At 44.8% G+C, this 25,093-nt stretch overlaps 2 protein-coding genes across 4 annotated transcripts in view; one reads left to right on the top strand and one right to left on the bottom strand.

Annotated features, from left to right (window-relative positions):
- The window catches only part of mms19 (MMS19 homolog, cytosolic iron-sulfur assembly component), a 90,169-nt gene extending 71,698 nt beyond the window's left edge, over window positions 1-18,471 (top strand). For both annotated transcript variants that reach the window (XM_078223080.1, XM_078223081.1), the window contains 10 exons: window positions 2,973-3,047; window positions 4,127-4,253; window positions 6,809-6,930; window positions 8,184-8,240; window positions 8,362-8,548; window positions 9,535-9,617; window positions 10,745-10,909; window positions 13,971-14,030; window positions 17,310-17,410; window positions 18,183-18,471. In XM_078223080.1, coding sequence (XP_078079206.1) covers window positions 2,973-3,047; window positions 4,127-4,253; window positions 6,809-6,930; window positions 8,184-8,240; window positions 8,362-8,548; window positions 9,535-9,617; window positions 10,745-10,909; window positions 13,971-14,030; window positions 17,310-17,410; window positions 18,183-18,210 — 1,005 coding nt within the window. In that variant the 3' untranslated portion in view covers window positions 18,211-18,471. The remainder of the gene's footprint in view (window positions 1-2,972; window positions 3,048-4,126; window positions 4,254-6,808; window positions 6,931-8,183; window positions 8,241-8,361; window positions 8,549-9,534; window positions 9,618-10,744; window positions 10,910-13,970; window positions 14,031-17,309; window positions 17,411-18,182) is intronic.
- A 563-nt stretch (window positions 18,472-19,034) lies between these two features.
- Window positions 19,035-25,093, bottom strand: part of zdhhc16b (zDHHC palmitoyltransferase 16b) — a 33,117-nt gene continuing 27,058 nt past the window's right edge. For both annotated transcript variants that reach the window (XM_078223099.1, XM_078223100.1), the window contains one exon: window positions 19,035-23,954. In XM_078223099.1, the coding sequence (XP_078079225.1) occupies window positions 23,843-23,954 (112 nt within the window). In that variant the 3' untranslated portion in view covers window positions 19,035-23,842. The remainder of the gene's footprint in view (window positions 23,955-25,093) is intronic.

Here is a 25,093-nt window from a genome sequence, read left to right as displayed (position 1 = left end):
GCCCAACAGTCTGGGATAAGATATTCCTTGACTCAGGATTGTGCATCATTGGAATTCCTCCGAGAGCTGTCATTGGGTTTAGTTCCCCTTCTAACGGCAGTGTGGTTGTAGCTATGCGCATGGATTGCAGTGGTTAAGAAGGCGGATCACCATCACCGTCTCAAGGGCATTGAGGGATGGGCATCAAGTGCTGGCCTTGACAGCGATGCTCACATCCCATGAAATCATTTTTTAAAATAGATTTTTGGAATCAAGAGATAATGGGAATAAGACAGGAAAGTGGAGTTCAGCCTGATATTCAATAGTGGAGTCGTCTTGAGGGGCCAAATGGCCGACTCCTGTTCCTATTTCTTCAGTTCCTGCGCCATACTGCACAGTGCCCAGGTTTGAACTTTGGTCTGTGCTGAGTCTGCTCATTTCACTTGGGGCGGAGGTAGGAGCAGAGTAAGGGATGGAAGGGAGCCAATAAACATTGGTCTTTCCAATAATATCTCCAATGAATTCTATCAGAAAATGAGAGTGCGGGCAAAGCCAAGTGCAGCTTCTCCAGTTGAATACTCTGCTTGAAGTTATGCTGTCAAAGTTTAGGTGAAAATTGGCCACTTGGCTAAAATACTGAAATTAGACACTGCCCCCGAAACCTTAATTGGAAAAGAAACATCATCCTCGGGAACTGAGGAGTACCAGATATTTCTGAAAGAGAAAATTCTCCTTCTGCCACTATCCCAGTCCCAGGCAAGGTTTATTCCACACTGCACTGTGTGACTTGGTTGGAGAACTGCCCCAAGTGACTTTGTCAGCAGCAGTAGGTGGGAGAGAGTGGTTGATGAGTCATTGGCTGAGTCTTCATTTCCCCCCGTGACATTCCTTGCTTTGAAGGTCTCTGCTTGCTAGCTCCCTGTGATAGTCTTGTTCGGGAACTAAAGAGCTGGGATTCATTACTCCAGCCCTCACCCCACAATCCTGATAAACCCCATAATTTAGGGCCTTTAATACCATTATTCCTACGAGACTCATCTCCAAACTCCGTGGCCTGGGGCTCAGCTCCTCCCTCTGCAACTGGATCCTAGACTTCCTATCCCACAGACCGCAGTCAGTAAGGATAGGCAACAGCACCTCCTCAACGCCTCAGCACCTTGCTATACCCCTTATACACCTTTCACTGTGTGGCCAAATTCCCCTCCAACTTGATTTTCATGTTTGCTGATGACACCATCATTGTGGGTTGGATCTCAAACAATGACAAGACAGAATACAGGAAAGAAATAGAGAATCTGGTGAACTGGTGCGATGACAATAATCTCTCCCTCAATGTCAACAAAGCGAAGGCGGTAGTCACAACCTCAGGAAGTGTCGTGGAGGGCATGCCCCTGTCTACATCAAAAGCACTCACCTGAGGTAGGAGCAGCGCTCTGAAAACTCATGATTCCAAATAAACCTGTTGGACTTTAACCTGGTGTTGTGAGACTTCTCACTGTACATCAATGAGGACGAAGTAGAAATGGTCGAGAGCTTCAAGTTTTTAGGTGTCCAGATCACTAACAACCTGTCCTGATCCCTCCATGCGGACGCTATAGTTAAGAAAGCCCACCAACACCTCTACTTTCTCAGGAGACTAAGGAAATTTGGCATGTCTGCCACATCTTTCACCAACGTTTACAGATACACCATAGAAAGCATCCTTTCTGGTTGTAGCACAGCTTGGTATGGTTCCTGCTCTATCCAAGACCACAAGAAACTACAAAGGATCATGAACGAAGCCCAGTCCATCACTCAAATCAGCCTCCCATCCATTGACACTGTCTACACTTCCTGCTGCCTCAGAAAAGCAGCCAGCATAATCAAGGACCCCACGCACCCCGGACATTCTCTCTTCCACCACCTTCTGTCGGGAAAAAGATACAAAAGTCTGAGATCACATACCAACCGACTCAAGAACAGCTTCTTCCCTGCTGCCAACAGACTTTTGAATGGACCTACCTCATATTAAAATGAACTTTCTCTACACCCTAGCTATGACTGTAACACTACATTCTGCACTCTCTCCTTTCCTTCTCTATAAACAGTATGCTTTCTGTATAGCAAGCAAGAAACAATACTTTTCACTGTATACTAATACATGTGACAACAAATCAAATCAAATAATTTAGTGGTTGTGCAGGAAATAACAAACTTACATTTTAGAACTCCCTTGTACAATTCCATTTATCATAGAATCCCTACAGTGCAGAAGGAGACCATCCAACCCATCGAGTCTGCACCGACAACAATCCCACCCAGGCCCTATCCCTGTAATCCAATGGATTTACTCTGCTAGTCCACCTGACACTAAAAAGCAATTTAGCATGGCCAATCATCCTAAACTGCACATCTTTGGAGTGTGGGAGGATAAGCACCCGTAGGAAACCCACGCAGACATGTGGAGAAGGTGCAAACACCACACAGGCATTGATCCAAGGCCAGCATTGAACTCTGGTCCCTGGCGCTGTGAGGCAGCAGTGCTAACCACTGTGCCACCGTGCTGCCCCGGGTCTATAAGCTGCCTCGCATGTAACACTAATTTACAATCTGAATTTGGGAGGCCTTGCGTAACACCGAATCATGCTCCCTATTCATACTGATGTCATGTTAGAGTGGAACCCAGGGGGGGGGGTTTATTCCTTATCTGACCAGGGACTGCTTGATGCTGACACACGGCTCCTGAAATGAAATGTGTTGTAAATCCCACCAATATCTTCCATGCTGGTGAGGAAGAAAGTCCCAAACCTCACAATATTGCAGATTGAAAGCTGCCTGATATTTCCCCGACCATCATCCAACAGGGAGATCGAAGCTTGGCACAGTGGAGCTTTGGCAGTTCAACCCTTCAGCAGCAGTTTATAAATACGTTCTGTCTCATCATAAAGACTTGTGAGATTGGAAAGTCTCCCTGTAGTCAGGATGCTGTAATCTTCTCTCCTTTCCTTTTGCAGTTGCCTGACTCGCCCTGGCCACAGACTCAGTTGACTGCCCTCCTGCAGGCTGCCGTCTGCTCCCTGCCAAAGAATGTGAGTATTAACCCCACCTGACTATGTAATGTTATCATAATCACCAGATTTTTCCCCTCAGCTTGGAACTGAGACTGTCTTGGTCCATTCCAGCACAGATCAGAGGTGGATGGTTCAGAGGAGTCCACAGAGCAAAATATGTTTAGAAACTAGCAGTAAGTTGTCAGTTGCCAATCCATTTCACAGCATGGTGCAGTGTGGAAAATAAAACTGTCACACTGACATGTGTCACCATGCCACCCATAGGGAATAGAATATGTCTTCCACATTTTTACTCACGAAGTCAGTCCTCACATTGGCAGCACGGCGGCACAGTGGTTGGCACTGCTGCCTTGCAGCGACAGGGACCCGGGTTCGATTCTGGCCTTGGTCACTGTCTGTGGAATGTGCACATTCTCCTCGTGTCTGCGTGGGTTTCCTCCGGGTGCTCTGGTTTCCCCTCTCAGTCCAAAGGTGCGCGGGTTAGGTTGATTGGCCATGTTCAAAATCGACCCTTAGTGTCAGGGGGATTAGCAGGGTAAATGTGTGGGGTTACGCGATAGGGCCCAGGTGGGATTGTGGTCGGTACAGACTCGGTGGGTCAAATGGCCTCCCTCTGTACTGTAGGGATTCTATGATTGGCACCAGCCGCACCTCCTGCCTGCTTGCCAGCGTTACTGCCAGTGTGAACTGGACCCCACCCAAGTCAGCTCCGACTGCATCTTTCGAACAAGGATTTCTTCAACTTAATTCGACTCCCAGCAGTCAAAATGTTGACCAGGATTTTCCAAAAACATTCCGCAGATTATATACATCAGGATCAACTAATTGCGGGTCAGACTTTAGGATAAAAGAATTAAAGGATGAGTAGCGCCGCAGCTTGTGAAAACACTGCCACTCCTGCGCTCATGTCACATGACCCCCAGTTTGCATTCATTTAATCACCTAAGCGTTGGGTGTTGCAGGATGGTTAATTTCTCAACCCATTACCGGTTTCTTTTTGATAAATGAAGGAGGAAATGTCTGACTGAGATCTCATTTGGTTTCATATACCTTAAATCACCAATCATTGAGTTACTGAAGCATTTCCTTTATTGCAGGTAGTTGTACCCCAACAGGAGGGGCTGCTGACACGTTTGATGGAGCTGTGTTGCACCAGCAACCATCGGTTCACTTACACGTCTGCTGCCAAATGCATTGCTGGCCTTATCAATAAGTGCCCTGCAGGTGAGGAGAACTGGGTCCGCAAGTCTTTGTACTCCAGGTGCAGTGATCTGAACCAAGCTATTGTTCAATATTCAATCTGCAATACTGCCATTTATATAGCACCTTAACCTGTTGGAAAGATAAGGGGAGACCATCCATCGATACTCAGTTCCCCTAACAGCCTCTTTTGGTCTTGAGATGGGATGACACTATTCTTGTCCACCTTGATGGTGATGTGCCTGGTAGCTCGAGCTTCTTTAGCCAGATATTTTGTACATGCACACATTTCTGTGTCACCATTGTTCTGTTCTGTGCCTGGATTTGCAATAGAAAATTGCCTGTATTAAACTATCTGCTGGCATCTGCACTCCCTCTAGTGGAACCTCTGCAGTAGAACCATTCGCAGGAGGTTGTAACTGCAGCATGTCAACTTTCCAACACAAATGTAGACACAGGAACTTACAATGAAAGTGAAGGCAGAGGGTAAATGACTTCAAAATGGGGGACCTGTATCCTGTGAGCACCCCCTGTCTTAACACTGCTTCACCTTAAGACTATACTTTGTTGTGGGGCAATTAATGAGCTTGATCCAGTTGGATATCTGTCTATAAATATAAGCAAGAACCTGAAATATCAAGAAGTCTCACAACACCAGGTTAAAGTCCAACAGGTTTATTTGGTATCACGAGCTTTCGGAGCACTGCTCCTTCATCAGGTGAGTAGAGAGGTGGGTTCACAAACATGGCATATATAGACAGATGTGTTTCCGAAATCTCGTGGTTCCAAATAAACCCATTGGACTTTAACCTGGTGTTGTGAGACTTCTTAGTGTGCCCACCCCAGTCCAACGCTGGCATCTCCACATCCTGAAATATCAAGGCATTTTTGTTCGCACCGTGCAGTGTGATGAATTTGATCCTGCAAGATGGGGAGAGGAGGAGAATCTATTTCACACTGTGACTTGTGATAATCTGGGATGTGCTGCCTGTAAGGGTGGTGAAAACAGATTCATTAAGCCCCTCCAGTGCAGAAGAGGCCATTTGGCCCATCGAGTCTGCACTGACTCTCTTACCAATACCAAGTATCTTACTCAGGTCCTATCCCTGTAACCCCACACGTTCCCGATGTCTAATCCATCTAACCCTACACATTCAGTAGTAACTTTCAAAACGGAATTAGACAATTACTCCAAGGGAAATGTTTTTATGGTTATAGGGAAAGAAAAGGGAGAGTGGAATTAACTGTACCAATCTCTCAAAGCACCAGAACAGACACAATGGCTTCCTCTGATGTTTCATTCTAACTTGCCTTCTCTCATAGACTCATAGAGGTTTACAGCATGGGAACAGGCCCTTTGGCCCAACTTGTCCATGCCGCCCTTTTTTTTTTTAAAACCCCTAAGCTAATCCCAATTGTCTGCATTTGGCCCATATCTCTCAGCAACTCTGGATTTCTCAGTTATTACCTTCCCGTTGCAAAAGGTCTTTGTTACCTTTGTCACCTGTGCCTTCTACAAGTGTGGATGATACTAGCACCCTAAACCAGGGAAGATGCCTCACATCCCCAATAATACCAGGTTAGGTGATTGCCAAAATGCAACATTACATTGCAGTCTGCCACTGGGAAGATGGTGAGAGCTGGTCCTTGGGATGAAGCACTCCTCCCCTCAGTGCAAGGAAGCTGAGGAATTTGGGAGTGGACCCCCTCCATTCCCACCCCCACCCCGTGTAAGGTAACACAACAGAAACCTAACCTGTATAGAATGCAAAGCCTAGGTTTTAAATAGCTGAACGTTAGAGTCAGGTGGGGACCAAGATCAGTGTGAGGTCTATAAGTACAAGTAGACAACATGTTAATTGCAATATTTGTATATTGTGGAAGAATGAATCTAAAGCTTGCCTCAGGCAGGTTTATTATTGAGACAGTCAGCAGAATGACATTCTCCCAACTCCTTCCACACCGCACTCTTACAGCTGTGTTCATTTATGGATGAGCCAATGCTTATCAGCTGTCTTTAACCATGTGAAGTAAAAAGGAAAGTCACCATTGTCCCTGACAACTATAGGCTGTGAATGGTGGTGATTTAACCTGAGGATCACCTCAGGGTAAGGGCAAGGTTGAGAAGGCGGGGCCTTCATGAATAACCTCAACTGGTACAGGAATTGAACCCACACTGTTGGCATCGCTCCTGCATCACTCACCAGCCATCCAGCCAACTGAGCTAAACTGATATCCTGTAACAATGTAGTTGGTGATAGATTGATCTACGAGACACAGCACGGCCCAGTTCAGAGCAGCAATAAGCAGTTATGTTGACAGAATACAGAACAGCAGAAAAGTGTGATGAGAGGGAGGGGAAGTTCAGGGTGAAAGCAGAACATGTCTATCAGACAACAACCTTTGCAGCAGCCTCAGCATACATGGGAGTGTCATTGAAATTCTGGGGCCAATTTTGGACTAGAATGAATTGCCTTCGTCAACTCTGTTGCTTGGCCTGTTTTCCCTTTCTCCGTGTGAAGGAGCTTCAGTTCGGTACAGCCTTCTCATGATGGATTCTTTTCCCCTTTTTTGTGTAGGTGAGCAGTTGGATGCCATTCTATGTGATGTGCTGAAAAAGATTGACAGTGGGCTGGGGAGGAACACTGGCGATTGCTCACAATCCGCTAGCAGGACCCGGGTCTTCACCTTGCTGCTGTGGGTAAGGAATCTATATGCCAATGGTATTAGAGGTGAAGAAGAAACTTGCATTTATCTCATACCTTCATATCCTAAAGTCACCTCGAAGCACTTTACAGACAGTCACGGGTCAGAATGTAAGAAGCATGACAACAGTTTGTGCACAGCAAGCTCCCACAAATAGCAAGTCAAGTTGGCTGAGGGATAAATAATGGCCAGGACATAATCGTAGCTGTGGGATCTCTTTGATCCATCTCGGAGGCCTTAGTTTCATGTCTCATTTCGCAGCAATCTTTTAGTAACGGCACTGGGAATATTTTGTGCTTGTGCCTCTGGAGCGGGATTTGAACCAGCAACGTCCTGACGCCAAGTCCTACACTGACCATGTCTGACAGATGAGATACAATTTATCCAAGGGGACAGGTGCCTCAGTTCGTCTCAACATCCTTGGGTTAAGGGGCATTGGGGAAATCAGCCAGGATTCCTGCTCTCAGTTACTAACCAGTGACTTCACGAGCAATGGTTTGAGATTTACAGTGCAACTTACTAGTTTAAGTTTATTCATTAATGTCACAAGTAGGCTTACATTAACACTACAATCAAGTTACTGTGAAAATCCCACACTCCAGCGCCTGTTCGGGTACACTGAGGGAGAATTTAGCACGGCCGATGCACCTAATCAGTAAGTCTTTCAAACTGTGGGAGAAAACTGGATCACCCAGAGGAAACCCACGCAGAGCCGGAGAACGTGCAGACTCCACACAGACAGTGACCCAAGCCAGGAATCGAACCCAGGTCCCTGGCGCTGTGAGGCAGCAGCTATCGTGCCACCCTAATAGAAACTGCAATGGATATAGAATCTGTAGTGGCTTTTAAGAGGGCAGTGGATAATGAAGCAGGTAAATGGGAGAAAGTAAATGGCTCTTTCAGAGGGCTGGCGTAAGGCTGATGGGCCATATAGTCTTTCCGTTTTGTGCTGTAAGATTCTATGATTTGGTTCCTTTTTGAATTTGCTAATACAGCCACCCTCATTCTCTAGTTTCTCTCCTGCTGGTCTGCTCTGTACGTTGATCACCCACCATGTCGAGAGGTTAAATTTAAGCCATCTTGTTCACCTTTCCAGTTTTGATCTTGGGTCCCTTTCCTTGCACCAATCTTGTTTTCTTGATGTTGTCAAATTGGTTATGTCCTTAGCCCCCACAGAATGTGAATGGACTGCGGACAGTTTTGTTCTCTGTGCAACAACCACCTTTTGATTTTGTCTCATTGCTCTAGTTAACAAAATCGCTTGTGCTGCGATATCACCCTCTGGCTACCACGTTGACAGACAAGGTAGGAGGAAGTTTCTCCCTTGACCTGTTACTCAGCATGAAGCCTTTTTGCTTACTGGTCTCTCGCTACTGTCTGCTGCCTTTTTCCATTGCTTTGACTTCAATTATCTCTCTTGTCCCAGCTGATCGAGCTGCTCACTGACCCGGATCTGGGAACCGCGACAGCAGACGGATTCTCCATGTTGGTGAGCGACTCCACAGATGTCCTGAACAAGGCCACTCACGCCGACGTCCGCATCATGTACCGGCAGCGGTTCTTCACCGAGAACGTCCCCAAACTGGTCCAGGGCTTCCACTCAGCCAGTGAAGGTGATCCGTGGTTTCAGTCGCAGTCAGAATGAACACTCTGAAACATAGAGATTAGAAAGGCGCAATTGGTTAATAGGCAAATGAGAGAAAAGGATTGTTTGCAGGAGAACCAACTATCAGGGCAGGTGAGCACACCAGACCCCAGACAGCAGCATCTATACCCTGGAGTCACAGCAACACCAGTCCCCAGACAGCAGCATCTATACCCTGGAGTCACAGCAACACCAGTCCCCAGACAGCAGCATTTGTACCCTGGAGTCACAGCAACACCAGTCCCCAGACAGCAGCATTTGTACCCTGGAGTCACAGCCACAGCAGTCCCCAGACAGCAGCATCTATACCCTGGAGTCACAGCAACACCAGTCCCCAGACAGCAGCATCTATACCCTGGAGTCACAGCAACACCATTCCCCAGACAGCAGTACCCACTTTGTGTCCTGGGAATCACTGGGTCCAGGAGTGTGTGTACATTGTTCCGAAAGGAATAAGAATTAAATTGTTAAAATTTGCAACTGAACTGACGTGGGTGGCATGGTGGCACAGTGGTTAGGACTGCTGCTTCACAGCGCCAGAGACCCAGGTTTCCAGTCTTGGGCCACTGTCTGTGTGAAGTCTGCACATTCTCCCCATGTCTGTGTGGGTTTCCTCCAGGTGCTCTGGTTTCCACCCACAATGTAAAGATGTGCAGGTTAGGTGAGTTGGCCGTGCTAAATTGACCCTAGTGTCCCCAAGAGCATATTTTGGTATAATTAAAGCTTTTGGCTGTGAAACCTGCGACTAGAGGGAGGATTTTGAGCTGTATAATTCCAGGGTGAAATAATGTTGGTGGGGTGGGGTGGTCAGGGGGAAATGAGCCCTCATCTCCATTACTAATTGCTTCACTTTGAGCCACATGTTGCTGCCAACACTGGCATGTCGCCCTGACACTGATAATTTGACATTGATGCATTCACTCTAATACTATCCCAATGCTTGGTTTGTTACAGATAATAAGTCAAACTACCTGAAGGCACTTTCTCATGTGTTGAACAGTCTCCCGAAGCAGGTCCTGATGACAGAACTCCCATCGGTCAGTGCAAGCATTTTCCTCCTTCGGGACTTTGTGCTGTTGTAGTGTGCAGGTGTCGACATCCTGTCACTGCTGTTTTGTGTATCTGTGATTATATTTTACTCACTCTACTTAAACCTCACCTTCACTTTCCCCTCAGCCTCAACCCAGTGACACACCAACCAAGTCGTTAGCACTTCTGCTTCGCAACGCCAGGGACCCGGGTTCAATTCTGGCCTTGGGCGACTGTCTGTGTGGAGTTTGCATGTTCTCCTCGTATCTGTGTGGGTTTCCTCCGGGTGCTCCGGTTTCCCCCCTCAATCTAAAGATGTGTAAATTAGGTGGATTGGCCATGATAAGTTGCCCCTCAGTGTGCCAAATTGTGTAAAAGAAAAAGGATTACAGGGAGTGGGGCAGGCAATAGTTAGATGCTGAGTTGGTGCAGACTCGATGGGCCGAATGGCCTCCTGCACAGTCGGGGTTCTATACTTGCTGTTGTTTCATATTCCCAAGTCTGGTTCCCTCCTCCATCACAATCTGGTCATATTTATACCCAAAGCTCGTATTAATGAATTTTACAGCAGCAATGACTGGACTGACCAGAGCAAGATCCATGATTGGTTTGATTGCTTCCTCACCCTGCCACCCTTACAATTCCAAACCTGTGGACGTTGAGGTCGGTTATTGTGCCTCTATTGCCAACCCAGCGGAGAGCTGTTTTACCCTAGAGCAAGTTGGGATCGCTCCCTGACTGTCTTTATTACAATGGAGGCTCTCTGATAATGTTTGACTCCCTACAATATGTGTGAAGGATCACTATCTCATCACCACATTCTGCTGTAGTCGCACATAGATCTGCAATTACTGTAGTTTCTTTTTTTGGTCTAACCCATGAATAAAATAGTGATTTTAAAAACCTCTACTTGTCCAAAGTGCAAAGAACATCTTAAAACATCAGCTCGAGCCCCTGTCTGCCCTCATTGGGCATTACAGATCCTGCTGCCACTGAAGGAGAGCAGTCAAGTTGTCCCCACTGTCCTCCTGGTGTAGGTTTATATTGATCAGCGTGTGAGATTGCTGCTTTTTTATATTACTGGGTGTGTGTGATTGTTTACTGGTTTTAACTATTGCTCCTTTTCCTTCTCCAGTTGCTGACCCTGCTGTTGGAGGCTCTGTCCTGCTCAGACCAGGTTGTCCAATTGTCCACTCTGGGATGTTTGCATCCACTGTTGCTGGACGCCCCACAGATCATGAGCTTGCACGTGGAGACATTAGTGACTAAACTGCTGAATCTGACTCTTAGCCCTGCCATGGTATGTATGGTGAACTGGGACAGTGGGGCTTTGAGTGAGCATCTCTTTCAACCTTTGCCAGCTTTATCCAGGAACAGAAACCTGGGCTCCTTGAGGTGAAGGGCATTTTCCTTTGTGATGTTTGTATTGGGTTCTCCAGTCTTTACGTGAAGGCTGTGGTACATCCTGATTGCATGGTGCTTTGACCCATCAGGGTGTCTTGTCTCAAATGCGACAGCTTGCATTTATATAGTGGCGTAACATCGTGAAACATTCCAAGAGCTTTGACAAAGGGTCATCTGGACTCGAAACGTCAGCTCTTTTCTCTCCTCACAGATGCTGCCAGACCTGCTGAGATTTTCCAGCGTTTTCTCTTTTGATTCCAAGACTATGCTTGCCCTGGGTCAATGCTTGTCAGGAGGCTTTAGGGAAGTGGCCAAGGAAAGGTATTTTTCAAGTGGACCCTCTGTGTAACTCTCCACAAGGATACTTCCTGTATGATTGAATTATACAGTACAGGAGGTCAATCGATTCATCATATTTGTGCTGCCACTTTGAAAGCACTATCCAATTAGCCTCACTCCCCTGATTTCTCCCGATAGCCCTGCGATATTTTCCTGTTTAATTATTTATCTGAGCAGGGATAATTATTGAGGAAAGTCAACTTTGGGATGAGAATTGGAATCAAACGTTGACAGACAAGACAGTGGCTGAACAATGGGCCACCTTCGGAGAAAGCGTATCTTAGGCGACGTAAAGTATATTACCTTTAAGGGGAAAGGTCAGACAAATAAATCCAAAGTGCCCTGGATGACGAGAGAAATAGAGGTAAAGATGAAAAGAAAGAAGTGTGCGTACCACGAAAGTCAGGTAGAAAATACAATGGAAAATCAGGCTGAATATAGAAGGACAGAGGGGAAGTGTAAAAACTAATAAGAAAAGCAAGATCAGCACAAAAAGAGACTGGCAGCGAACATAAAAGGGAATCCCAAAGTCTTCTATAAGCATGTAAATAATAAAAAGGGTGATAAAAGAATGAGTAGGACTGATTAGGGATAAAAAAGGTTTGCATGTGGAGGCAGTAGAAATAGTGTGCTATTAAACAAGTACTTTTCATCTGTCTTTACCAAGGAAGATGATGCTACCCAGGCCGAGGTGACAGAGGAGGTAACTGGTAAACTCTGACCGAATTTATAATTGAGAAGGAGGAGGCGTTAGAAAGGTTTTCTTTACTTAAAATTAATAAGATGTCAGGACCGGATGAGATGCAGCCAAGGATAGTGACGGAAATGAGAGTGGAAATTGTAGAGCATTGGTGATAATCTTCCCGTCTCCCTTAGACACAGGGGTGGTGCCAGAGGACTGGAGAATTGGGAATGTTACATCCTGGTTCAAAAAGGGATGCAAGGATAAAGCCAACAACTACAGACCAATCAGTTTGACTTCAGTGGTAGGGAAACTTCTGGAAACTAGAGTTAGGGACAAAATTACCAGTCACCTGAACAAGTGCAGGATAGTGAAGGAAAGCCAGCACGGATTCATTAAGGGAAAATCGCTTTTAACTTGCGAGAGTTTTTTAAGGAGGTAACAGAGAAGCTTGATAAGGGGAACGCTGCTGATGTGGTGTATATGGATTTTCAAAAGGTATTTGATACAGTGCCACACAACAGACTTTGTGAACAAAATTCTAGCCCATTGAATAAAAGGAAAGTAGGCATCTGGATAAGAAATTGGCTGAGTGTCAGGAAACAGAATTGTGATTAAGTGGTTGTTTTTTGCATTGTAGGAAGGATTGTAGTGGAGTTCTCCTGGGGTCAGTGTTAGGACTCTTGCTCTTAATATAAATGACCTGGTGTGCAGGGCATGATTTCATAATCTGCGGATGGGGAAGATTGGAAGCATTGTAAACTGTGATGAGGATCGTATCGAGCTTCAAAACAACCTAGACGTGTTGGTGGATTCGGCAGACAGATGAAATTCAATGCAGGGAAATGTGAAATGATTCATTTTGGCAGGAAGAAAATAGATAGTTTAAAATAAAGGGAGAAACAGGATCAGAGGGACCTCCGTGTATATGTACAAAAGTTGTTGAAGATGGCAGGGCATGTTGAGAGTGCAGTTAATAAAACATATCTTAGGCTTTATCCATAGGGCCATTGTGTGAAACAGTAAAGAGATTATGTTGAATTTGTGTAAGACACTAGTTAGGCCTCATCCGGAGATTGTGTCCAGTTCTGGGCATCATACTGGAGGAAGGATGTGAAGGCATTGGAGAGAGTGCAGAGGAGATTCACAAGAATGATTCCAGGGATAAAGAACTGTAGCTGTGAGGACATATTGGCAAGGTTGAACTGTTATTCTTGGAGAAAAGAAGGCTGAGAGGAGACTTTATAGAAGTATTCAATATCCTGAGGGGTATGAACAGGGTCAATAGGAAGAAATTGTTCCCACTCAAGAGGGAACAACTAGAGGGCACAGATTCAAAATAATTGGCAAAATGAGTAAAAATGATGTGAGGAAAAGTGTTTTCATTCTGAGGGTAGTTGGAGTTTGGAACAAGTTTCCTGAGAGGGTGGTGGAGGTGGATTTGAACGAGGTGCACAAAGGGAAATTGGCTTGATATCTGAAAAGAAAAAATGTGCAAGGTTACAGGGATAAGGCAGTGGAGTGGAACTCGATAGAGAGCCAGTGCAGTCTCGATGGGACAAATGGAATCCTTCTGCACGGCAGCGATTCTGTGATGTAATTCCCTTCTGAAAGTTACCATTGAAGCAACTTCCACCACCCTTTCAGGCAGCACATTCCAGATCACAGCAACCCGCAGGGGCCTGGTGTATGCACTGTAGGGATTCTATGGTTAAAAACAGCTCTCCTCATCTTGTCTGTTGTTTTGGCAATTGTCTTAACTTTGAAAATGTTTTGCCTTCCTGCTTCAGTGCAAGGCTTGCAGGTTTCTTCACTTTGATTCACTTAGTGCCTCATTTGAGATAGAGTCCGAGTACAGATGTCAAGTGATGATGAGTTAGGGTTTGCCAGAAAGTTTCACCTCTCTTTGCTGATAGTTTTCCTGTTTTAATTGCAGAAAGTCCGTATTGCATCCTTGCAGTGTATGCACGCGCTGACAAAGCTGCCTCCACATGTGGTAAGATTTTTTAAATTAATCATCTGTTGTGTTACCCATTAGTCTTGTATTTATACAAATGCATATTTTGCAGTTATTTCTTCCCTCGACATACAGTTACTATTGTTAAGCAAGTAAAGTGAACAGAGATTTTGTGTACAGCACGGTCCCACAAATGCTGATGAATGATGTGGTTTGTTGTTTTTCCTCTTTTTGGGGGGTACTGATTGAGGGAGGAATGTTCGCCAGGACTCCCTGCTGCACTTCAAGTGGTTGCATTGTTTCTTTCGCGCTCACCAGAACAGTTGGGGCTCCAGTTTAATATCTCAATCAAAGGACAGCACCTCTGACAATGCAGCATTTCCTCAGCGGTGCTGCCACGCCTGTAGGAGCACTGTCTAATGCTGTGTGGCTGCAATGTTTCACTGGGTGTGTTTTTTAAATTTCTGTTTATAAAGTTTTAATAACAATCATAATGAATGACAGTGAAGAAAATAGATTACAGTGCAGCAATAATTTAATAAACCTACATTCAGAAGAGAAAGAAAATGAAGGGAAAAGAGAAGTAGGAGAAAGAAGGAAAAAAAGAAGTTAGAAAAAAAAGCTTTCTCCCCCCGCCGCACGTACACAAACATCAGTAACAATCATAGGACAGATATAGGGAGGAAGCCATTTGGTCCATGGAGTCTGCACCAACAACAATCCCACCAGGGCCCCGTCCCCATACCCGCACGTATCCGTCCTGCTAATCCCCCTGATACTAAGGACAATTTAGCATGGCCAATCCATTTAACCCGCACATCTTTGGACTGTGGGAGGAAACCGGAGCACCCAGAGGAAACCCAAACAGACACTGGGAGAACGTGCAAACTCCACACAGACAGTGACCCAAGGCCGGAATTGAACCTGGGTCCCTGGCACTGAGAGCAGTGCCAACCATTGTGCCAGTGTGTTTCACGTGTGTTTTTTTAATATATATTATATATATATAAAACAACCTAATTAGGGTCAGTTATATGAAAGTAGAAAGCTGTAGCTCCTCAAATTAATCTCGGAAAGGTTGCCAAACCCCACAAACTCCATCTGTGCAGCCTCTGATCGTGTACTTTATTTCCACATGTATGAGACTGTACATACAACCACGTACCTGATTAGTAAAGGAAGGTGGGCAGACTGATTCCAATCTAGTAGAATAGTGCATCTAGCCAATACCGTTGAAAAGGTGAGTACATCAGTCTGAGTTTTTGTCAGAAGGATGCCATTTGGTTCCATTCCAGAGTGCTGTAATGGGAGAAAGTTCATAAGACCATAAGATATAGGAGCAGAATTAGGCCACTCGGCCCATCGAGTCTGCTCCGCCATTCAATCATGGCTGATTTTTTTTTCTCATCCCCATTCTCCTGCCTTTTCCCCATAACCCCTGATCCTCTTATTAATCAGGAATCTATCTATCTCTGTCTTAAAGGCACTCAATGACCTGGCCTCCACAGCCTTCTGCGGCAAAGAGTACCACAGATTCACCACTCTCTGGCTGGAGAAATTCCTCCTCATCTCTGTTTTAAAGTTCAGTGTTACATGTATGTGTGATGTCAAAGGATTTTGTCCAAATCAAAGTCAATTTTGGACACAACTACTACATATGAATGAGAGACTCTGGGGCAGTGTGGCATTTATCACGGGATGGATTAAAATTTGGATAAATCTGAGATCATTTAACTTTGGACAGAATGAATACAATATAATTTAACTTCTAGCAAGCCATGTCTTGCACATACAGATGAAGAACATAGCCTGAGAGAAAATAGGCTTCCAGTTATCTCCTGATAATTCTGAATCAAAATCTTGCTCTGAGTTTTTAATGTACAAAGCAGAGGGCAGCGTGGTGAAAACATTAGAGAATATAATTTGAAAATGAACCCCCGAACAGAGGATTTTAAATATCAGCGATTTAGGGGCTAGACAGGAAGCTGAGCCCTTTTTGCACACAATCTCTGATTCGTAAGTAGTGAAAGAAGTGTGTGCGGGGCAGATCATATTTCTGAGCGAGAGAGTCAAACAAAGCAAAAATATTATCGATATATAAGTTTGCAAGGGCTCCGGTGCCTCTCGCGTACCAGACTTGAAGAGCAGAATTTCCTAATGAAGGCGGAAATAAATGATTTGCATCAATGGGGCTGCGTAAAGAGAGAGATTGTAGCCCCAAGTGTGTTCTGAACTGGGTCCAAATCTTAAGTGACTGTCGGGTTTGAAGTAAAGTGAGTGGTTGAGAAAGGGATGGAGGAGCAGAGTGGATGTGGTTTATAAATCCACCTCTGTGACGACTCACTTTATCTTTTCCAGAAGAACATACTGTCAGTTAAAATGCAAACACCAGAGACTGACCCTCTGTCCCACACCATTACGATGTATTGTGTGTCACAATTTATACATTTCCACCCTTGCTGAATCGCTGGGACCACCTGGGGGACATGAATAAAAGGTTAAGGACCCACACCAAAATAGGAATTGAACCGAGATCACTCTGGTCCTGATTCATGTTGCAAGCTCTCTCCAACTAGAAACAAAAAAGATTCAACAAACCAGTGCACAAACTGGGTGGCACAGTGGTCACAGCGCCAGGGACCCAGGTTCGATTCCCGGCTTGGGTCACTGTCTGTGTGGAGTCTGCACGTTCTCCCCGTGTCTACGTGGGTTTCTTCCGGGTGCTCCGGTTTCCTCCCACAGACCGAAAGGCGTGCTGGTTAGGTGCATCGGCCATGCTAAATGCTCCCTCCATGTACCCAAACAGGCGCCGGAGTGTGGCGACTAGGGGAATTTCACAGTAACTTCAGTGCAGTGTTAATGTAAGCCTACTTGTGATATTCATTAAAAAAAAAACTATCTTACGCACTCTAGTTATCGCTTCACAACTGCTCATGAATCTGGATGTCTCTGACTAGATTGTCCAGATATCTAGCCTTCCTCACCTGCTTCGATTCTTTTCCCTGAAGCGTGTATTTTTGTTGACCATTTGCCTTCACAAATGTGCATAACACCGCACTTTGCTAAATTCAGGTATAATTGTTTGCACTGTACCTGTTGGGTGGCAGTTCCTTTGGTTGCCATATCTAGTGGCACCAGAAATGTGTTTGCTCAGTTTCCACCTGTTCAGTATTTCTGATGAATTTGTGAGTAAATTCTCTTTTAACATATTGATAAGCATTGTTTCTATAGAGAAGTCAGGTGGACCATCACTCTGCCCTGTGGAGGCCAGGTTTGAGTGTCACTTTCTTTCATGCTTTTACATTTGCTTCTTTGCAGATCCTGCCACGTAAATCCCGGGTCATCCAAGCCCTGGCTGAACCCTTGGATGACAAGAAGCGACTAGTGAGAAAAGAGGCAGTCAGAGCTCGGGGCGAATGGTACGTGTAGGATATAGCGTGAGTTAGGAGGGGAAATGTATCACCTGTGAAGGTCCAGTCTTTTTACTGGGTGTAGGGGGTGGGAATTGCACAAAATCAAGTCTTGTCGTTCCAATTCAGCAGTGAACAGCTGAGTGATGCAGAGCAGGTTCCATTGCCGGGGAGTGCTGCATTCACTGATCACAGCCTTAACAGTACTGGAACATTTCGGTGGATCAACTGGAGCTGCAAGGGTGGAAATCAACAAGGTTTCCAATTGCTGTTCACTATCCTGCATGTTTCGCAGGCAGAAGGGATGCAACAAAATGCACTGCCTCAGTTCCCCTTCCCTGATGCTACAACTCCCTTTCCTCAGTACAGGAGCACATTAGTATATCTGCTGTGGGCTCGCTCTCGATTGCCTACCGCAGTAGAGAACAGGAACTGAGCCAGTCACACTGGTGTGAGTCACGTGCGGGTGTGCGGCGCCAGTGGGGTTCTGCCTGGATCAGTCCCTCTGTTAAACCTGCTGGGGCTGCAGTGCTGAGTGTCTCAGCCCAAAAGGCCCTGGCTTTGATCCCTTATTGCTGATCACCTTTTGTCAAGATTCCTCTAATCACTCAAAAGAGTGTTAGTTTGATGGGGTTTTTTGTGCTGTTGTCTAACCCACCTTTCACGTTCGTGTATGAACTGATCTCTCTCTGCGCTCCTGCCTTTACAGGAAAGACTTAACATTTGTTCTTTTTCTTTCCACTACTTACCCCACCCCTCCCAAATCTGTTTTTTTTTACAGGTTTCTTTTAGGGAGCCCAGGCAGTTGATGTGTGGCCAGCTGACAAGAGAGAGACAATCAGACAAGGCCCAGCCTGTCGCGCACATTTACAACTCAGCAGCCTGTTCAACTTAACATTCCAAACCCCAACAAAAAACACCAGAAAATGAAATCATTTCTTACAAAACTGAAAATCAGCCGTTTCCAGCAGAGATGAAGACTGAAATGATGAAGAAATTGCACCTTTAACCCATTAACAAATATTTAAATAAGCACATTTCATCCCACTCCACGTGCGGTCCCAAACCCCGTGTGTAGAGTGTGATTCACCCACCCGCTTGTACGATATGACAAAGCAACCTCGCCAACCCTGAGCAAATCGCCTCATTTATTCTAGTCCCTGAGAAAAGATTGGACGTGTGAGAGATACCCTGGCAAATATTCTGTAGGACTGCTGCATCTAACAACTGCTGGGCACTTCACAGAATTGCTGCTGAGATCATTCATTTCACCCCTGATATGTACAGGGAAAGACTGTGTACAACATTGGGCAACCAGGAGTGAGTTACAGACTGGAATCTAATCGAGGGGTTCGGGATGGTTTATGCATAGAATAACAGATACCCGGGAGTGAGTTACAGACTGGAATCTAATCCTAGGGTTTGGGTGGTTTATATATAGAAAAGCAGATATCCGGGAATGAGTTACGCACTGGAATCTAATTGAGGGGCTCAGGGTGGTTTATGTATAGAATAACAGATACCCGGGAGTGAGTTACAGACTCAAATCTAATTGCGGGGTTTGCGTGGTTTTATGTATCGGATAACAGATATCCAAGAGTGAGTTGTAGACTCAAATCTAATCGGGGGGGGGTTCAGGTGGTTTACATATAGAATAACAGATACCTGGAGTGAGTTACACACTGGAATCTAATCGAGGGGTTTGGAGTGATTTATATATAGAGTAACAAATACTTGGGGGTGAGTTACAAACTCTAATCTAATCGAGGGGTACAGTCTTGAAATTGCTCGTGTGATTTGAGATTTTTTTTAAAATGCATCTCCTTACAGTTCTCCTGGACTGTTTCACACAGTTAGGTGATGCACATTTTTATATTGACAGGAGCAATAAGTATAACGCACAAACCTATTCTCCTGTTCAGTTGAAGTTGTTCTTTGCTTTGGCCTGTCTTTTTCAAGCTGTACGGTCTAACTGCTGTAAGTAATTGCAGATCAGTTTGAGTGTAATTTCTGCTGAGGAGAGAGGTTTGAAAATTGCCAAGTGCTAATAACCAGAATAGCCCTGAGGGTAGCACAGTGGTTTAGTACTGCTGCCTCACAGTACCAGGGACCCGGGTTCAATTCCATTCTTGGGTCACTGTCTGTGTGGAGTTTGCATGTCCTCCCCGTGTCTGCGTGGGTTTTCTCCGGGTGCTCCGGTTTCCTCCCACATTCTGAAAGACGTGCTGGTTAGGGTGCATTGACCCGAACAGGTGCCGGAGTGTGGCGACTAGGGGAATTTCACAGTAACTTCATTGCAGTGTTAATGTAAACCTTATTTGCGACTAATAAATAAACTTTAACTTTAGAACAAAATACCTGTCTTGTGAAAATCGTGACCCTTTTGAAGTCTGACAGATGTGGCCAAAGTCATGACTTAATGGAACGTGAAGGAGGGGTGTGAGTTAGGGTAGAGTGTTCCACAGTTAGGGTAGCAGTGCATCTTTTACTGAGTGATGAACCTGAGTGGTCATGAATCCATGTGAAATAATTTGAACAAAATTATCTCTGTCAGCTACAGAAGTTGGGAGAAATCGGAGTAGTAAAATCTGCATTTTTGTTTAGTCTGCATGTGGTTGCTACTCACTCTTGGTATAGTCTGTGTGCTTGTTAAAGGGCACAGTATTTGCATTCTGGGCACCTTAGCAGAGTAGGGAAGATCAAGCAGCAGTGTTTGGGGAAGTGTAACACAGCAAGTAAAACCAGAAGTTCCCGAAAAGGGTGTGGAAGGATGCCAGAGATGAGGGAATAGCCCCCCTCCCAGTTTGAGTTCTATGGTTATTTCATGGCCTGTGTGGGCTTGTAATTGGCTCCTGGTTCAGATCCTCCCCTCACCAACAAACCTTTCCTCCACCAGTAAACCCCTCGATAAAGGGACTTTTATCAATCAGCCTGTGATGATCGACTGCTAGCATTTATAGACTTTGAGCAGGGAAGAGAGAGAGAGACTGAAAGGCTGCTACTGAGGTTTTTGATTCTATGTTTGCACTTTCTTTTCCTTGGGGCTTGCCCCACATGTCTGGGCTTCTCCAGATTGTACCGCATCCCTGCCAGAGAGAGGCTGTATTATAACAATGTGGGTTGATCCCTTATTTTGTACATGGCTCAGTGTTTTCCTGCTCTCTCTCTCTCGGGAATTATTTTGGGGGGGTGGGGGGAGCAACTTAATGGAATGTTTGTCTCAATGTGATTGCTCCTGGATTGCTAAACTGATTATTACCAGGAATGACCCTGTGTGCAGCTGATTTCACCCAAGTCTCCAATTGGCCCAGTCTCATTGGGATGGTAAAATTGTCTCGTGTTCCCTGGGAGGAGTTTGTCTTGAGAAGAAGTTTCCTGGGCGCACATTCTACAGAAATAGTGCACATTGCTGGCATTGTGCCACAGGGTTTAAATCCTATACGTGTATCAGACAGTGTCGAAGGTTAATTCACAGAGAATCTGACTGCAATCACTGTCCGAGTTCCTGCTGACCAATCATTGTTATCCTCCCGTCAATGACTGGCACTAATCCATTTGCCCCATCTGTAACCAGTATCAGTAAAACCCTCACTGTCCTACCATTGACAGACATTGACCCATCTCTGGCATGCAGTAACCCATGGAGTTATCATTACCAGCTGATGTTCTGTAACGTTCCTTTCGAACCAGCAATGTTTTTATTTTATAGGTTGATCCCGTCCTTTTAATCGCTGCCTTTGTACCAAGTGCATGGTGTGTGTGTGGTGGTGACTGGGAATAGGGAGTTCTTCCACCCCAAGAAGTTGGAATTTGAGTTTCTACCTCTTATCCCCTTCTCCCACCACTTGACTTTGATTTGGTAAATAAATAATTTGATCTTCCCTCAATTATGTAGTTTACTTTGCCTTTCTTCCTTGTGGCGCCCTCCCAATTCTGTTACAACTGAAACAGCAGGCCAGGGCTGTTAATTATTCACCAACATCCTTTCAAAGCCACAATAGCTTAATTCTGTTAACCATGAGCATGTGCATCAAGCACTTCTGCCTACTGACAGTTTCCTTGTCTCGTTTCTGCACTCCTGTGGTGGGAAAGAAAGGCAACTTATTTCCCTCTGTTGCCCCAGCCTGTTCTCATTCCTGTCAAAATTGCAATGCAGATAGATCATCAGTCCAGCTCCTACCCTTGTTTCCTAGGATCTCAAAACCAATACCATCAATTGTTTAAGCTTGGTGGTAACTTTCACTCCCCTACTTTATACCGAGACCCTTCATCTTTCAAACCATTTCAAAATAATTCTGCAGCCTAGATTGCTGGCAGGTTTTTTAATTTGCTGACTTGAAGCATAAAGTCCAATTTTAACCCACTGGCCTCTTCCTCCTGGCAGGGAGGAGCCCAGCTCAGTGCACTTTTTTTTTGGCATGTGGATTTCATGGAGGCAAGTATCCTGCAACAAGGGCCGTGCACAAGCAACTTTTACATTGAACAAAGGAGGTGGTGAAAGAGAGATTTATTGAGCCGTTACTGGTTCCACCCAAATACTTTACAAAGTGTGTGATTTGCAGTCGTTGCCTCAACTTTTAAAGTAAGATTAACTCCTGACTGGAGGAATAATTAACATTTGGAAAAAAAATTAAAAAATTGTATTCAAGTGTTTTCTTTCTCCACCAGAATATACTTCAAAGACCACCAGTGTGTCAAATGTTGGGGATGGAGCTGGTCGCTGGGTTTAGACTGGTTCAGTTAGTGAGGAATGGCTTCCTACTCTGCACATCTTTGCTCCAATAGATCTGCCTGATTATGGCTTTTGTAATAAGTATGTTTTTGGGAGTTTCCATTCGAACAGTATGAATTAAACCTTCAGACTCTTTCCACCCATCTAGTTTATAAGTGTGAGATTGATGGGAATTATTCTCCCATGTCTATGTGGGTTTCCTTCCAGAGATGTGTGGGTTAGGTTGATTGGCTATGCTAAATTGACCCTTAGTGTCAGGGACATAAGCAGGATAAATACGTGGAGTTATGGGAATAGGGCCTGGGTGGGATTGTGGTTGGTGCAGACTTGATGGGCCGAATGGCTGCCTCCTGCACTGCAGGGATTGTATGATCAAGTAAACAACTGTCTACCTGGAAGTACACACAGGGAAAGAATAGGATATGTAGACAGTGGGAGGAGGCTCACGTGAAACATAGATATTGGTACAGACCAGATGGGCTGAATGGCTTGTTTGTGCAAATTAACATTCATTGACAGTGAAAAGCACCTCAAACAACTCTCTAACTGTTGGAGAGAAGGGTTGGGGAAATGACAACTCGAAGGCTGGTTAATCACTGACTTTATTATTTGTAACACTTGGAAGTTCCAGCTCCAATCAGACTGTCCAGTGGTTAGGGGCGTGAGTACTGAAAGTGTTTATCACGTTATTAACCACATTATCACACAAGATGGTTCAACTACACTAAATAAAGGGTAAACAATAAAGGAAGTCCAGGAAAGAACACCACTTTTTAGACTAGACTGGAGTACAGTTACCCTGAAATCCAGGGTGCTTCATACTCAGAGTGGGAGCCCTGTTAGGGTGTCCACAGAAAGATATTTAACCTGGAGAGTGGGGTATCAGCATCAAGATTGACCAGTTCCTTAACCAGGCTGCACACCATTTCCAGTAAGCTGTACATGTGGCGCAAACACACACCAGATGGCATCAAGCTTAAAAATAAATACAACTTGACTGTAGCTAAAGCCCTTTTACCCTGACACAATATTCAAAACCACAAAAAAAACCCAACAAACTGTTCAAAGGCTAGACTACAATTTCTTCCACTGAAATAAATATAATTGGGAGGGCATTTGATTCACTGGAATCTTATTGCAACAGGGGGAATGAGAAGGGGTTTGGTCCATTGGAGTTCTGGAGAGGAGCTTGCTGTGCTGAGCCTTCTGTCCCCACCACAGCTAAACCTCCCATTACCCGGGCCCGTCGGGAATACTTAAATGTTTCAACATCAACAATCCAAGAACACGCAAGGTCGACATCAAAGGAAGTAATCATTATACAATAATAGCTAGTTTTATAATATATAAAACACAGTCCAAAATCTCCATATTAAAAAAAGTCCCTGATTAACTCCCATCTGAGGAAGCACAGCAGCTATGGCTTCAGCATAACCACTGGTCAAGGAATTTAGTCCCCACATGACCATTGGGCACTTTATTGCTTCATTGACCCTGCGATTATTGCCTTCAAACATAAGGAGCACCAGTGGATCATTTTGAAGTTTGTCAGTGTTCATCTTTCACCAAGTCCAGATGAGCAGGAAAGTCTGCGAGCCATTAGTTCCCTCCCTCTGATTCACATATCCTCCTCTTTGTGAATAAAGAGGTTTTATCTCCTGTCGTTCCTCATCAGGTGAGCAAAGAGGTGTCCCTTATGTCATCTCTCATCAAATCGCCAGTATGGCCTTATCCACACTGAAGGTTGATGGCAGCGTCCATTTCATACCATCTCCATAAGGCAGGTGGGATGAGGGGAGCAGCAAGCGAGTAATCCAGTGACTGAAATGCAAAGAGAGTACCGGTCAATGTAATGATTCCCCAGTGAGCAGAACATTAAACCCATTATGTACTGGATACAACCACAAAAGAAAGAGCAGAGAGAGAGCATGAGAAGAAATAGGCAGCCAACATAAAAGGGAATCCAAGAAGGGCATAGAAATGGTAAAGGAATGATCAAAGCACCAGTGTCAATTCGGGACTTATAAGGGGATTTATGCATGGAGGAAGAAGTCATGACTAAGGTATTAAATTAATTCTTTGCATGTCTTCACCAAGAAAGATGATACTGCCCAACTCAGTGAAAGGAGAAAACGGTATTGCCGCATGGGCTAAAACTGATATTCGAAAGTCTGGCTGTACTTTTGGGGGCAAAGTTTGGTATGGGGACCAAAAACATTGCTTCAGTCTTCCCAATATTTAATTGGAGGAAGTTTCTGCTCATCTAGTTCTACATATCGGAAAAGCAATCTGATAATTTAGCAACAGGGGAGGAGTTGAGGGAGATGCTGGTGAGGTGGAGTTGGGTTTTTTTCAACATATATGTGAAACTTAACATTGTGCTTTCAGATGATGTCATCGAGGGGGTAATATAGATTTTTTAAAAATAGGGAGCCAAGGATAGACCCTTGGGGAACACCAGAGGTAATAGGTCAGACAGCAGCTGTGGAGAGAACACATAGGTAACGTTCCGAGTCGGGATGTCTCTGTCAGAGCAGCTTTGACGAAGGATCATCCTAACATCCGCAGTAATTTGCTTTTACCAGAGATAATAGTTTGAACAGGAAGAGAAGCCATTACATGTGATTCTCTGGCTATGGTTAGATGAGAAGGGAACAAGAAAAGATGTATTGTGCTGCAAATTAGTGGTAGCCCAGAAGATTGGGACAATTTTAGCAACCAGCAAAACATGGTTAAAAAGAGAGAAATCAGAATATGAGAGAAAACGAGAAACATAAAATCAATAAAAGCCTTTATAAACAGAGATAAAGGGAAAGAGTAGCTAAAAATGACATTGATTCCTCAGAGGGTGAAACTGAGGAATTAATAATGGGAAACAAGCAAATAGCAGATACTTTGAACAAGTATTTTGTATCTGTCTTCACAGTAGAAGATACAAAACATCCAAGAAGACAATCAAA

The sequence above is a fragment of the Mustelus asterias genome, chromosome 11 (assembly GCF_964213995.1).
Source record: "Mustelus asterias chromosome 11, sMusAst1.hap1.1, whole genome shotgun sequence".
NCBI lineage: Eukaryota > Metazoa > Chordata > Chondrichthyes > Carcharhiniformes > Triakidae > Mustelus > Mustelus asterias.
This window is presented reverse-complemented; position numbering and strand designations above follow the sequence as displayed.